The 16539-nt window shown below is 37.1% G+C and overlaps 1 protein-coding gene across 9 annotated transcripts in view; it reads right to left on the bottom strand.

Annotated features, from left to right (window-relative positions):
* Positions 1–16539, bottom strand: part of PTPN13 (protein tyrosine phosphatase, non-receptor type 13 (APO-1/CD95 (Fas)-associated phosphatase)) — a 223360-nt gene that overhangs the window by 90182 nt on the left and 116639 nt on the right. For all 9 annotated transcript variants that reach the window (XM_010833760.1, XM_010833762.1, XM_010833764.1 and 6 more), the window contains 5 exons: positions 13551–13646; positions 12188–12281; positions 4668–4887; positions 993–1067; positions 700–874 (listed from right to left, as the gene is read on the bottom strand). In XM_010833760.1, the coding sequence (XP_010832062.1) occupies positions 700–874; positions 993–1067; positions 4668–4887; positions 12188–12281; positions 13551–13646 (660 nt within the window). The remainder of the gene's footprint in view (positions 1–699; positions 875–992; positions 1068–4667; positions 4888–12187; positions 12282–13550; positions 13647–16539) is intronic.

Below are 16539 nucleotides of genomic sequence, written 5' to 3'. Positions count from 1 at the left end.
GTACTTTGGCCACCTCATGCGAAGAGTTGACTCACTGGAAAAGACTCTGATGCTGGGAGGGATTGGGGGCAGGAGGAGAAGGGGACGACAGAGGATGAGATGGCTGGATGGCATCACTGACTCGATGGACGTGAGTCTGAGTGAACTCCGGGAGTTGGTGATGGACAGGGAGGCCTGGCGTGCTGTGATTCATGGGGTCGCAAAGAGTCGGACATGACTGAGCGACCGAACTGAACTGATATAGACAATGCCAGAGACAAATCTTCAGGGCTGAGTACAGAAGATGCTAAAAAGACACAGCTATTAAGACAATGCACTGAGTTAGGAAAAGAAAGACAGCTCCTAACTCCTACTTCTCAATGCTGACATATCCATTTAGTTAAATTTTCCCAAGGGCTTCCCTGGTGGCTCAGTTGGTAAAGAATCTGAGTGCAATGCATGAGACCTGAGTTCAATCCCTGGGTCAGGAAGATCCTCTGGAGAAGGCAATGGCAACTCACTTCAGTATTCTTGCCTAGGAAATCCCATGGACAGAGGAGTCTGGTGAGCTACTGGTCCATGGGCTCACAGACAGTTGGACATGACTTAGTGACTAAACCACCACCAATATTCCCCAGAAGAAGGTTAGGTAGAACAGGTATAGGAGGTCACTGATGCCAGGTTTCCACACTCTACCCTGAGTTTAAAATGTCTTGGTACCTTTGAGAGTAGCTAAGGCAAACAAATGATGTTCCACTAAGCCAATATGGGCCACCACCATATCAAACACATCTTTACATATTGTTTTGGTATCACAAGTCAGTTCCAGTCTCTGTCCACTCAGAAGCATTATGTTAACTTTTCTTCGGTTATCTTCACTCTTCCCTTTCTTGGTCTACAATTGAAAAAAATGAATGGCAGTTACCAATGGAACCATGATAAGAATTTTAACTGCTTAAAAAATCATTACCAAAGTTATTTTCTCAGAGTGACAAAGTGGTTTTATTACTTACAAGGATAGACCGTGGCAAATCCAAAGATATAAATGGTTCAATCGTCATTTTCACAAACTCTGGACCAAAGAAATTCTGTGAATCATAGAAGAGGAATCAATAGTTATTATCACTTATTCTAGCTCTTCCCTTGAAAGGAAAATAATGTAATAATAATAATATAAATAATAATAAATTAAAAATATAAGTAAAATAAATAAAAATATAATAAATAATCAAATAATAATAGCAAACTACATGTAAGGTCATCATATTAGAACTAGAGATCTGAAACAAATGTATAACTTTTGATAAAGAAGTACAGCAGAATTATAATCATTTTTCAAAAATAGACAATCAGAAATTTGGTAGGCTCAAAGATATAATACTTAATGTATAAACTGGAAGTGCAATTAAAAACCAGTTTCATTGTTGTTCTGTTTCAATGTTGAATACTCTGCCATGTTTATAAGGTAAAAATATGTCAGTTTCAAAAAAAAGAAAAAGAATAAGGCTGAAATGTGGCTTACACTGTAAATATTAATTTTATCAGCTTCGAATCCTACCAGAGATGTAAAATATAAAGCCTGGCTTTATACCGTTTTACATAAATAAAGGTTTTCATGTTTTGGACTCCAGGTAGACCCAAACTCTCTCTCTCAAAAAAAACACCAGTCTCATTTATTGAATATAGGGTTATCAAGTTCATATAAGGATTTGGTTTCTATTGCTAATGTGAAAAGTAATTGAATAGAATCTTATTATTTCAGAGAGTGATATTCAATTTGTCCTAAAACAAGTCTTTTAGTGGCCCACATCTGCTTTGTGACTACAAAAGACACATTCACCTGTAACCAAGTTCTCACAACCCTGTACTCTAATTAGTGGCAATTAGGGATATTATCCCTGGAGAAGGAACTGGCAACCCACTCCAGTATTCTTGCCTGGGAAACCCCATGGACAGAGGATACTGGTGGGCTACAGTCCACAGGTCGCAAAAGAACTGGACATGACTGAGTGACTTAGCATGCATGCAGGGTTATTATAGGGGTCACGGTCTCTGCTCTGCACTGCTGCCTCTACTACGAAAATAATATCTCGGGAGCTAGGAGAAGTAGAGTCCACACTCTGCATTTACTGCTTTTCAATCTACTCTTTCCCTTTCTGTCTTGTACATCCAGGGGTTTCTGCCTAGAGAGAAGAATTGTTTGAAAAGATAACTTAAAACAGTTAGACTTCAATGGGGGAGTAGGATTCAGAATAGACTGAAACATGACATCCAAAGGGGAAGAAAAGTAGAATGAACACAGGGCTAATCTTGAGGCCTAAGGCAGGTGGTCTGTGTGTTTGTGTGTGTGTGCACTCTTGTGCACTCCATAAATATATGGAGATTTATTTTTGTTGGTTTCTTCTTTGCATCTTCTCTGTACAGTTCATTTGGTTACTTGATGTGGGAATTCTATCCAATCAATGGAGTGTCAAACATGTGACCCATACCACTTAGGTAAAAGTTTAACATTAAGCATTTGTTAATTTTCAGTGAACCAGCAGGACACATTTTAAATGGGAATAGAAACAGAGTAGAAGAAATGACAATGGTTTGCCATGTTAAAGACAGAATCTGATACAAATCAACTAAAGAAACTGAGTATGAACACCAAAAATAATCTAGAAAAAATAAAAAGTTATGTTTTAGAAAAGAATATTAATTGTGAAATCGGTCCTCTGAGCACTAGAACTCTTTATTCAGACTCAAAAATGTATCCTTCCTCCTTTATTTATTTGGCCACACTCTGCAGTTGAAGTGTGGAATCCCAATCACTGGACCGCTGGGGAATTTTCCCTTCCTGTTCATTTTTTTCTTTTTCTTTTTTTTAAGAAAAAATACTATGTGGTTCTTCAATGATCAGCACTTCAAATTCTTTAGTCACTGATGTAGCCTGTTGAAAAAAGTATGCTTTTTTTTTTTTTTAAATAGCCAGACAGCATTGCCTAAAAGGAAACACAAGTTTTTAGTGAGATGACACGTAACAGTGGTATATTATAAAGGTACAGAATATCATTTATGACTCTTTAATGTTAACAAAATTCTGTATTAGTTCTCTGAAACTATGATTTAGGAAAAGATGTGTATATATGTGTGCCCCTTTTGCTTTATGTGTGCCTTTAATTATTGGAAACCCATGCTATCCTGACTACTGCTTAATTTTGATAAATGTATTATTTATAATGATAAATTGATGAAGTCTTATGGAATTTCTTCCTTTTGGCTTAAAATAAATTGAGATATATTTTATTGAAATCTAATAACTTTAAAACCGGAATCTGTCTTATAAATTACAACTTAATTCCACATTTTAAAAATTGGCACAGTGAGACACAAAATGGTTTAAAAATATGCATAAAGACATCATATTAGAAATGAAATTATTAGAAATTGAATCCAAGTCTCTTAATTTGTAGTTCAGTGTAATTTTCACCATGCAACACTTTTCTTCTTAGAAAATTAGGAGGAAAATTTTGAATTCTGTCAATTTCAGGGTATATAAATTTGCTTTTAAGAAGACTGTTTGAAATAAGCAACAAAACCCAAAACGGAATAAGATAATATATTTTCTTAGCATAGGACTAGAAAGAAAAAAAAAATCACTTTAGATTTTATCACTTTTACTATTATTTACTTTGCTTTTGAAGAATTATTCGTAAAGCAACAGTACAATGAGATATTGCCTCATCTATCAAATTGGTGATGATAAAAAAAAGAATGACACAATGAGAGTCAGTAAGAAAATGGTGAAACAGGCATGATCAGAGGAAACATAAACTGAAATTTTTAAAGTGCAATTTGACAAGGTATAAAAATGTCTAAAAAGGTGTTTGCCTTTGACTTGGCTATTCTACTTGGAGGAAGCTATCTGCAAAGGTTTAGCTATCAGGATGTTCATAGTAACTACAAATTAGAAGGATTTTAAATGTCCAATATCTGGAAAATGATTAAATAAATTATGGTACATGGTAAGTTCACATAATAGAGTACCTCACAGCCCTTAACAATAATATTATAAAAGTTGTAAAATGTTCATGATATTTTATATGAGAAAAGACTATGTTCATTTTGAGCTTATGTTTTTAAAAATACAGAGGATATATGATGAAAGAAAAATAAACCAACTAAACACATAAAAGAAAACTCCCCCACAGATAACAAGATTTGTTCTTTCTTACCTTTTAATACAAGGATATGATACTTGGAGCTAATGCAGCCATCTTTTAACTATAAAGAGAATTACTGCCAAAATTCTGAGAATGGCAGAGCAGAAAGATGGAATGTACTTGATAGAATTCTTGAGCCTCTGAACCAACCTTGAACTCTCTATCTCTGATCTTCTTGGTTTGTGGGATAATAAATATTAAAAGGTAATCCACCACAATACTGAATAAAGCCAGTTGACTTAAGGATCACAAGTATACTTTTAAAAATATACAGTTAAGATATTGTAAATCCATCTCATGTTATTGTAAAAATGAAACAATGAAAAGAGCTAAATATTTTAATGTCAACCAACAAGATATTTAACATCAAAGGAAACTTAAATATGAGATTCAGAATTATACAATTTTTTAAAGTACTTTGCATAACATTTCCCTATGAGACCAAGTTTAGATGCAGTTACAACTTACTGAGAATCAACTTACTCTTAGTTTTCTTTGGGTCATGGCTGTTTCTAGAGCTATTTCTCTTAAGGGATCCCTGGTGATATCAAGCATGGAAGCTTTGATGGTGTCCCCTGGATACAGGCTCAACCGAGACTGTCTAAGGGCCATTCTGGCTTGCAGCTGCATCATTTCTTCTTCTTGCCGTTTTAGCATGATCTCTTGATTAATTAAGTTGCCTTCAAGAGGTGTTTCATATTGTCTGCCATATAGAAAAGTGAAAAGTGGATTGAGAAAAAAACATATTAAGTCTAATCAAGAAAAAAATATCATGTTAAGCAAGGTATCAAGAACTTAGACAAATTTTATTTTTTCATTTCAAAAGAACCTTTGAAGTAACTCCTCAGTCCTATTTTTAATGTTTTAATATACTGTGATGTCTCATTTTCAGTGGGTAGATGATATATATCCTCTACCTCTTCTCTGAAATAGCTCAACATCTGAAACTGTTCCCGCTGTGGTTCTCTCAGATTGGGGCTGTTTTATCCTCATAATCCTGCACCAGTGGGCTTGGACATGAGACAGAGATTTCCTTGGACTTTTATTTCAGCTTCCAGATCATTACTGACACCTCCTCCAAGAGCCTCCAGCTTCCTTGAATTGAAAGTGTTAGTTGCTCAGTCGCATCTGACTCTGACTGTAGCCTGCCAGGCTCTTCTGTCTATGGGATTTCCCAGGCAAGAATACTGGAGTGGGCTGCCATTTCCTTCTCCAGTGGATCTTCCCAACCCAGGCATCAAACCCAGGTCTCTTCCCTTTCCTTGAAATATGAGCTATGAAATCAAACCATTCACTGATCTGTTTTGCTCTAGATTTCATTCTGTTGGCCAACTCTTCTTTATGCATTACAGACTTAAGTGCCTGACGCAGTCTTCTCTAACACCACTGCTATCATCACTCATGGTGGTGTTAACAGAGATTGGGGAGTCTTACAACACCCTGGCTTCCTCCATCTCAGCCAGAATTCTGCTCCCATGGCAAGTCATGTTGGCTATAACAATAACTGTGCAGCCTCTAGAATGTCCTATTTCTATCTTCCAAAACCCTCTCCATCTTATCTCCTTGTTTTTTTCTAGCTCACTTCTTCTAACACCCTCCATCAAACCATTCATTGACTCTATCAGGAATTTTAGTTCACCGATTGGACCACTTCCTCTCGGTTAAAACTTAACACTTTAAAAAATTTTTTACTTCCCATAAATGTGATATATTAATGCTTTAGAAATCTTGACTTAGAGTTTACACTTTTAATGTCATGTTAACTAATGGATTGCTTTATGATCTGAAATTAGAAATGTTTATCTTCTAGACCACACTGCTTTATCATGTATTGGTATTACAAGTATTATGGTTCAGGGTACAACACAGTCTTCAGTAATTCATCTGATAGACGTCATTCCACTTATGTCATAAAACCAGTTAGTACTGGATAGGCCAAAAAGTTAGAGTTTTTCCATAAGATGTTAAATTTTCTATACCTGTTATACATTAATTCTATTAACCCCCTCTAGCCCTCACATTGCTTGAGTTGTACAGCCCATCATGAAAATCATTTCTTGGCATACGACCTGAACTCTCACGAAACTGCAGAACCATGCTGACTGATCTCACTGGGTTCTCAGTGCTTCATGGTGATTCATTTTCTTAGAGAACTATTTCATATTTTTTTCCTTTTCTTTTTTTATCAAAGTTCTTTCAAAACTTCCTCCCTCATTCTCTCTCAACTGATGATTTCTCTTCAATTTTTTCTGGTGAAATAAGAAGCAAACAGGAAACAACTTCCTTATCCTTCTACCACCAGACTTTCCAGATCGATGTTCTGATCTTTTCTGGTACAATGGATAGATCTCCTGCACACTTACATAGGCCTCAAGCCTCTGTTGTACATGGGGTTCCAACCCTCTTCCCTATCCAGAGACTTTGCTCCTGCAGTTACCCTCTCACACGCATCATCCACCTTGTCCACTAGGTTATTCATGTCATACAAACATACTGTACCATTTTCTACTTAGAACAAAAAAACTCTTCTTTGGTTCCATATCCCCTTTTAGATTCTATTTCATTTTTCTGCTGTCTTTTAGAGTAAGTTTCTTCAAAACTGTCTTTTAAATTTTATCTCCACTTCATCTTCCACTTCTTCTTGGACTCAGACCCATAGTTTGAGTCCTTAACAGTTCCCAAAACCAGTCACAGAAAAGACTGCCTTCAGTGTAATCAAAGACAAAGGATAATTCTTAGTTTGCATCTTACTTGACCTCCAAGCACCTTATAGCATAGTTATTCAGTCATTAAACATCTGACTTCTGGGGCTTCCCTGCTGGCTCAGTGGTTAAGAATCCTCCTGCCAGTGCAGGAGACATGGGTTCGATTCCTGATGCAGGAAGATCTCACATACTATGGGGCCCCTAATCTCATGAGCCACAACTACTGAAACCCAAGCACCCAAGAGCCTGTGCTGTGCAACAAGAGAAGCCACTGCAATGAGAAGCCTGTGTACCACAACTAGAGAGCAGCCACCTCCCCTCCAACCACTGCTCCAACTAGAGAGAAGCATGCACAGCCACGAAGACTCAGCACAGCCAAAAATAAATATTCACTGGCTCTTCCTTAGTCTTTTTTTCTGGATCTTCCTTCATTTCTAATTTCTTAATGTTAGACAGAGCGCCGAAGAATTGATGCTTTCAAATTGCATTGCTGGAGAAGAATCTTTAGAGTTCCTTACCAAGAAGATCAAACCAGTCAATCCTAAAGGAAATCAACCCTGAGTATTCATTGTAAGGGCGGGTGTTGAAGCTGAAGCTTCAAAACATTGGCCACCTGATCTGAACAGCTGACTCAATGGAAAAGACCCTGATGCTGGGCAAGACTGAGAGCACGAGGAGAAGGGGGCAACAGAGGATGAGATGGTTGGATGGCATCACTGACTCAATGGACATGAGTTTGAGCAAACTCTGGGAGATGGTAAAGAACAAAGAAGCCTGGTGTGCTACAGTCCATGGGGTCACAAAGAATCAGACACAACTTAGCGACTGAACAATAACAACTTTCGACCACAATAGTGCTCAGACCTCCAGATTTTTCTAGTCTCCATATACAGGTCACACTTATCTGATCTCATGTAGTCACATGGCCTCAATTACCTTATATTTCCATAACTCCAGGCTCTCCCTTGAATTCTGATTCTACTTACCTGCTTAGGTGAGTGTTCGACTTGGATGTGTATATGCATCTTTAGCCTAAGATGTCTAAAACCAAACTCTTGATACTTGTTACTTATGTGCAACCTTCTCTCAGTCATTCACTAGTCTCTTAGGACACAATCTGGAGTCATTCTTCATTCCTTACAAATCCAACATCTGAATGAGCAGCAAATCCTTAAGGGCATAACATTGAAGAAATCTATTTCCAACTCTTCTCTATTACTAACAAACTAGTCTGTGCTGTATGCATCTCAAATGGAGCACTGTAATCACCTCCAAACCAGTCTTTTACTTCTGTAATCTGTTTTTCACAGAACAGATCAGAGTAATCCCATTAAAATGTAAATATGATCATAGCTCTCTATGTCTCAACCATCCAATGGATTCCCATTATACTCAAAATAGTTAATCTTAATCCTAACCCTAACCCTTAGGAGATGCCTCCTCTGACCAGCCTACCTAAGTGAACTCGAACTTGGACATCATACCCTTGCAGTCTCTATCTCTTTAGTGTGGTTTATTTTTCTTCCAAGTACCATCACATTTTGATGGTGCATTACTTACTTTTTTTTTAGTGGTTTACCGAATATCTCTCAGCCCTATCACATCTCTAGAGGGAATTTTTTGGTCTTGTTCATGATCTCATTTCCCGTACATAGAAGTACCCTCTACAAGGTGAGTGAGCAAGTGAGTGAAGTCGCTCAATTGTGTCCGACTCTTTGCGACCCTGTGGACTGCAGCCTACCAGGCTCCTCCATCCATGGGATTCTCCAGACAAGAACACTGGAGTGGGTTGCCATTTCCTTCTCCAGGGGATCTTCCCGATCCAGGGATCAAAGCCGGGTCTCGCGCACTGGAAGCAGACGCTTTAACCTCTGAGTCACCAGGGAAGACACTATTGAGCCAGTGATTGAACATGATTTTATGGCTCGCTCTCACTTAACGGGGGTCAAGGAAAACGATAAAACTTTGAATCTATACATTTTAACCCACACCTGTCATTTTCATCAAATATATTAGCCTTCTTGTTCAAATTCTTTTCTACCAGAGCAACAAACAGATAACAAAAGTCACTGATCATCATTTTGTGTCCCATCACAGTATCTGATTGCAACGTTTGAGAGGCAAAACAAAAACAAACAAAATATAGACAAAACACATGCAAACAAACAAGAAACTCACAAAACCTAGATGATTTAGGAACGGATAAACAAGTTCTTTCAAGACAAAAAAAGGTTACATCATTAAAGATACGCATAGAAGCAGTAGGAATTGTACTATGTAAAACTGTACTTCAAAAGTTAACACAGAAAAAAAATTTAGAGACGCTCTTCGGAAAATAGCTTTGAATGTCTTTTTTTGGTCACTGAAAGACACTTTTGATAGTTCAAAATCCAAAATTACTTAGTTTGATGGATCTGACTCATAACTTCCTGTTAATCTCCTCCCACCCACTATGATATAAATCAATAGCACTGTGTGGATCTCTTTTTCCATTTCATTCTAGATAAAGGAATGGAAATTTTTATAAAGAATTATGTAACATATCTAAATAGAGAACTATTTATAGATCTCACAAATACGTGACCTAAAGAACAAACAGAACCTCCTGATTGTGTACTGACATGTTAAAGATATTTTCAGAAGACTTTGTACACATACAGAAAACTCTGCACTTGAATAAGAAATTTAGACAATACCTCAGTTAATGTGTTTTTCCTTGGACAGATGGAAACATCATCAAGATGGTTGGGAGCAATATCAACAACCTCAGATATGCAGATGATATCACTCCAATGGCAGAAAGCAAAGAGGAACTAAAGAGCCTCTTGATGAGGGTGAAAGAGGAGAGTGAAAAAGTTGCCTTAAAATTCAACATTCAAAAACTAAGATCATGGCATCCTATCCCATTACTTCATGGCAAACAGATAGGGGAAAAGTGGAAAAATTTTCTTGGGCTCCAAAATCACTGTGGATGGTGACTGCAGCCATGGAATTAAAAGACGCTTGCTCCTTAGAAGAAAAGCTATGACAAACCTAGACAGCGTATTAAAAAGCAGAGACATCACTTTGCCAACAAAGTCAAAGCTATGTTTTTCTAGTAGTCATGTGACAGTTGGATCATAAAGAAGGCTGAGTGCCAAAAAATTGATGCTTTTGAACCGTGGACCCTTGAGAGTCCCTTGGACTTCAAGGAGATCAAATCATTCGATCCTAAAGGAAATCAACCCTGAATATTCACTGGAAGCTGCATGTTGATGTGAAGAGCCAACTCAGTGGAAAAGACCCCGATGCTAAGAAAGACTGAGGACAGGAGGAGAAGGGGGCAGCTGAGGGTGAGATGGCTGGATGGCATCACCGACTGTATGGACATGAGTTCAAGTGAACTCTGGGAGACAGTGAAGGACAAGGAAGCCTGGTGTGCTTAAGTCCGTGGGGTCTCAAAGAGTTGGACACAAGTTAGCGACTAAACAACAATAACAGTCAACTTCTCCTTGAAAGAAATATTTCTGTTTCACCTATATGTAATGCAGATGCTATGAGCATCAAGTTGTGTTTTTTAACATCTTAGAGTGTGAAATAAAAGCAGCTTATCACTAAATTATGATCTGATGAGCTAACACTTTAATGTTATTGTTTCCTAAAAAAAAAACTGGAAACAGACAAAACTAAGATTCTCTTATAATCCCCATGCTTTTGAGTTACCTTCTCAAGAAAACTGAAGTAAGTCTCACAAAATGATTTAACTTTGTTTGGAGGAATATGTTTTCTAAATAACTAGCAAACTGACTATAAAATCAATCAATTTTAACATATAATTCCAACAATTCTTCCATTGCTCTCTATTCCTTCTTTTGATTAAGCTAAGAAGGCATCATATTAACTGTAAGCTTTCTCTAAATTACAGATATAGAGAGGAGTGACTTCCTCAATTCAACACAGACCTTAGTGCAATTCAACATTTGCTTCTTATTGCTGATCATCTCCAAACAGTTTTGCTTCTTTAATAAAACTATCTACTATCAAGCATAGATCTATCTTTGTCTCTAATCTCTTTGGTCAAAATTACCCAAATAGGCTCATTGCAATTACTATTCCCACAATGGGGTTATAGTAATATACAGTGCTATTATGTGAAGATTATATCACTTTAGGCAAAGGAACACTGATTAGAACTTTCCTTATAGAAAGTATCACGGACATTTTAAAAAGCAACACGAGAAAAAGACATAAATTTCATAAAAACTGAAATATTACAGAATAATTTTAGTGCAATGTATGTAATTACTTGGAGTGTTAACCCTGGATAAACTGTCTGCTTTAATCACATGGGTAGGGTTACCTAGACTATTAACAGTTTATGGGTATGAAACATTTGCCTGCCAGAATTAATCAGCTAAGGGGCAGGTCTTTGTTAATTTCCAAATGATACTTTTGTATATAATGGTACCTAAATCAAATGAACTGAGATATCAAATTTAAAAGTATTACTATAGTTTGGTAGTAAATTCTGAAGCAACTTCTGATTCTCTAATATTACACTATGAATTTCAAATTAATGCTTAACTTTAACAATATGCTTCTGTTCATGTAAGGGATCTGTGCACACATGAAGAAGACACACATTAATATATTCAGTACTGAGTTGACACATTTCACTTCAAAGTAAATCAACCCACAGTTATAATACCACAAGAATAACTGCTAGGGTTAATCTTATAAGTATGCTGAGTGTCTCAGTATGAAAATGAACTCTAAACAGTCCAAACTGGGCTTAAAAAAAAGTTTAAGTACAAGATAGCTTCTTTTAATTCAGGAAGATGTAGTGAAAACTTAACTTTTTATATAATAGATTTCACATGATAGGTTACTTAGTAGTAATCTACTAATTATTCATTAAACAAATAGTACTGAAAGCCTACTTGTTGAGCCCATGTAACCTTTTGAAAAAAGCATTATTCTTTTAGAAATCAAAGTTTGTATCTTTTCATAGATGTTTAATGCTATACCTTTAGAACATCCATACTGTTAGTTATTTTATATTCATATTGGCAATTAAAAAAAATCAAGCACAAACTAAAATAATCAGGGCCAATTCTAATTTTAAAAGATTCCAATAACTCAAACAATTGTAACATCTTTTATATAATTGAATTTGCAAGAACTTAAAGAGGAGGGAAGAAAAGGAGAATGGAGAAAACAGAGGGAAGAGAATAATTAAAAAAAAATTCTCCTTGATTCTAATGAAGAAAAAAACCACATGCAACTGGAAATATATTACCATTTTTTCATATTACATACCTTGGTCTCTGTGACTGGCCTTGACTTGGGGTTTCATCTACGCCTGGGAGACCACTGTTGGATTCAAATCTCTTTGAAGTTTCACTTTTTCTCACTAATTGTGAATGAAAAGGAATAGCACAAGTCATAAAAATATGAAATAATCTTATTTAAAACATAAGCACTCAGAAGACACATAAGATAATTTTTACAAATCATATTCACATAATCAAATTAATGATATAATGTCATTAAACTCTTTAGTGGCAGTCATTTTATTTTTGAAAACAATGAATTATGTTCTCTCATATTCTTGCCTGGAGAATCCCATGGACAGAGAAGCCTGGTAGGCTGCAGGCCATGGGGTCACAAAGAGTCGAACACAACTGAAGCGACTTAGCATTTGAAAATGACTATACTGCTGTTTGATGAAACTGCTATTAAGTTCCTATGGTGGTTTTAGTTACTAAATCATGTCTGGCTCCTGTGACCCCATGGACTATAGCCTGCCAGGCTCTTCTGTCCAAGGGATTCTCCAGGCAAGAATACTGGAGTGGGTTGCCATTTCCTTCTCCGGGGGGATCTTCCTGATCAAGGAATTGAACCCGGATCTCCTGCACTGCAGGCCAACTCTTTACTAACTGAGCTATGAGGGAAGCCCTTACGTACCTATAACAGTGTTAAAATGAGTAATTGGAAGCTTTTTGTAATTAAAAATTTTTATATAGAATTATTCTTTTCACACCTTACATCTCAACACTACTGAAAGAACAAAAATCATAGCTTCTTTTTTTAATGTTTTTTTTTCAATTGTGGTAAAAGTCACATAATATAAAACGTACTATTCTTAACCATATTTAACTGTACAGCTGAGTGGCACTAAGTACATTCACATTGTTTTGCAACACTCACCATCATACATTGCCCAAATTTTTCACCTTCCTAAACTGAAACTCTGTCCCCATCAAGCACTTACTCCCCATTCCCCGCTCTGGCATCTACAAAAGAACTTTCTGACAGTATTAATTTGACTATTCTAGGTATCTGGTATACTGCTACTAAGTTGCTTCAGTCGTGTCCGACTCTGTGTGACCCCATAGAAGGCAGCCCACCAGGATCCCATCCCTGGAATTCTCCAGGCAAGAGTACTAGAGTGGGTTGCCATTTCCTTCTCCAGTGCGTGAAAGTGTAAAGTGAAAGTGAAGTCGCTCAGTCGTGTCCGACTCTTTGAGACCCCATGGACTGCAGCCTACCAGTCTCCGCCATCCCTGGGATTTCCCAGGCAAGAGTACTGGAGTAGGGTGCCAAACAGCACAATCATGTGAAATCAAACAGCACAATCATGGTTTCTTACGAATGTTTTGCTTGTTCAGATGCTTCTTACCTTGCCTGAAATCCGATTCAGAGGAAATAATAGATGGACTTTCACTGGATGTACTAAAGAGATCACTGTGGTAAGTTTTGTATCTTTGAACTGGTTCTGAAAGGATTAAAACAAAAACATTAGAAAGCAATCTCATTAGCTGTTCCACAATCATATAAAGCACTACATTTATTCTTGTGAGACCAGAACATCTATTGCTTTAAATTTACTAATCACTGGATAGTCATTTAAAAATGTGACTACAATTTTGAGGTGGTTTGGCATCCTGGTTAGGGTCCTGGACTCTGAAACCATATTGCCTGGGTTTGAATCTCAGGTCTACTACTCACCAAGTGCATGATATGGGGACGGTATTTAACTTTCCTGTGACTCTTCTTCAATTGAAAAGAGGGTATAAGGGAAATGCACATCTCCTAAGGTTATTGTAGCATTAACCGAACTCATATGCAAAGCTCTCAGAACAGAGCAGATGCTATATAAACATCATTCTGTTTCAGGTGCTATTAGGGATAGAAAAATCCAGACACCCAGCCCCAAGCTCAAATAATTTAAAATGCAGAAGTACGACACTGCTATATTTAAAATGGGTAACCAACAAGGATGTACTGTGTAGCACAAGGAATTCTGCTCAATGGTATGTGGTAGCCTGGATGGGAAGAGAGACTGGGGGAGAATGGATACATATAAATGTATGGCTGAGTCCCTTTGCTGTCTGCCTGAAACTATCACAATACTGTTAATCACCATTGTTAATTGGCTATACACCAATACAAGTTTTTTGTTTTTTGTTTTTTTTAATGTAGAAATACAAAATACTCAAGATGGGACATTTAGTTCCACCAGAATGAGATCAGTAAGCACTGGGAGTGGCTGGGGGTCTGTGCAGGGTTGTGCGGTGTATGCTCTGTACGAGGAGGGAAGCACTCCACTGAAATCTAAATGCTACCTTCTCAATGTCTCTGCCTCAGCCCCTCATCTTCACACTTCTGTGATCACTAGCATAGATGATAATTCCATGATAAGTCTCATGCCTGGACTACTTTTAACTGTCCTAGATTCCCCTTTCTGCAGTCTTGCTTGTCTCATATTATAACGCACATTACAGAGAGTGAACTTTCCACGAACGAAAATCTGAGCACATTGCTGTATTTCTTAAACTTCTTCAAACTAGAGTTTTTAACATATAGTTCAATGTCTCCTTAGTATTCAAAGCCTTTCATAAGTTGATCCACGACTACATTTACAGCAGTAGCTCTACATGCTGTGAATATATAGGTTCTAACTTGTTAGAATCATGAAAAGCATAGACCTCTCTCCTCCCGCAGCCCTAAAACACACGGGCACACAAATATTGACAGGGAACTTGAAAAACTCAATCTAGGTAGAACCCTTGTTTCAGGGCATCATCACCACCCAGTTCTCCAGATTTTCCACTCTTGCTACTGAATTTACAAATAACCAAAAGCATATAAACTTTTAAATTCCTTCCTCAGATACTCTTCCTGCTAGAATGCTCTTCCTCCTCTTTTCTTTTGAATCCTTTTTCTTTGTCCTTTAAGAGAAGACTTAAAGGAAAAAAACCTTTCCTGTTCACAAAAGCTTTCATGACCACCTAAAGACTGAGTTATACACCATTTCTGATACTTTCATATTGCCTTATGCTTATATAACTGTAACTCTTCACTGCCTTATAGTTCTTTCCCCACCTGTTTGTTTTCCTCTACCTAAATCACAAACTTAGGCAAAAAGGACTGTATCTTTTTCAGATGTACCTTTATTATCAAGCAAGCGTCTGATGCATAGCAAACACAAAATAAATATTTTCTGAGTGGATATGAATAAATGAATGAACAGAGGAATATAAGTGATACACAAAGGTCACTGATGATCTTTAAAGAGGACTATTTCCATTGCACAGACAGGTGAGGGGCCAAATCAGGCTGGAAGACAGGAAACTGAGAAAATGAGTAACACTGTTCTTTAAAGAAGTTCGAAGATTTGAGAAAGGAGAAAGATTTAAACAAAAACAAACTAAATGAGACTAAATGAGTTATTAGGGTCTTTTTGGCAGAGAGAAATGTTTGAGAATGTTTTTAAGCAGTGGATAAGACGACTGTAGATTGGAGGAGATTGCAAATGACGGAGGGGAATACAGATGGAAAAATGTGAAGGAAAAACAGGAGATGGGAGAAGACCCAACATACATAAGATGGCTAATGTAGGAGGAAGGAAGAACCTTTCCTTCTTAAGAGAAAGGAAACAAAGGAGTGAAAAAACAGAGGCAATCCTAAGAAACCTGTACTAGAAATATGCCTCATTCCTGGCAAGGAAAGTAAACCACTTCCCAAGAAGACTAAAGAAATTCTGCTGTGATAAGAATCAGCAAATACGCGTGAAAGCTATTATGTAGCAATGAGAGTTTAGATGAGGCTAGAAAGCATGAATTTTACTGAAGCCAATCAGAATGGTTGTGTGGCTTTTTCTAGGCACTAGAGAAAGCAGACCATGGGAAATACCCAAGGAGTGGTGTGGGATCCAAGGTAACAGATGATCAACGTATGTGAGGGCTTCTTTTTTACTTCTTTGTTAACTTGAGGGCAGGTATTTCACAAAATGAATTATTCCCTTGTGCTGGAAGGTATTTTAAGAGAGCTTATTAAAAATAAAAATAAAAAGAGATGAATGAATGAAATAATTAAATGGCACCACAGAGACTAGGCTTGTAGAATCAGAATGGAAATGATGGGCTGGAAAAATGGGAGGTCATGCTGAGGCAAAGGGTAGACGTCATGCCGGGAGGAGTAGGAGGATAAATGGCCATGGATTTGACGGACAGGATATTGTGTATTGTTCTTATAACAATGTTTACCTGGTGAAGCAGGCATAATATACGTGACTCCTACTTTGTCCAGCTTTGTATACAGTGAATGTAAGTGTCAAATAAAACTATAATTAAAAGAGCTCTGGAATTGAAAAGACAAATATTGAC

Source organism: Bison bison, unplaced genomic scaffold (genome assembly GCF_000754665.1).
Source record: "Bison bison bison isolate TAMUID 2011002044 unplaced genomic scaffold, Bison_UMD1.0 scf7180017863888, whole genome shotgun sequence".
NCBI lineage: Eukaryota > Metazoa > Chordata > Mammalia > Artiodactyla > Bovidae > Bison > Bison bison.
This window is presented reverse-complemented; position numbering and strand designations above follow the sequence as displayed.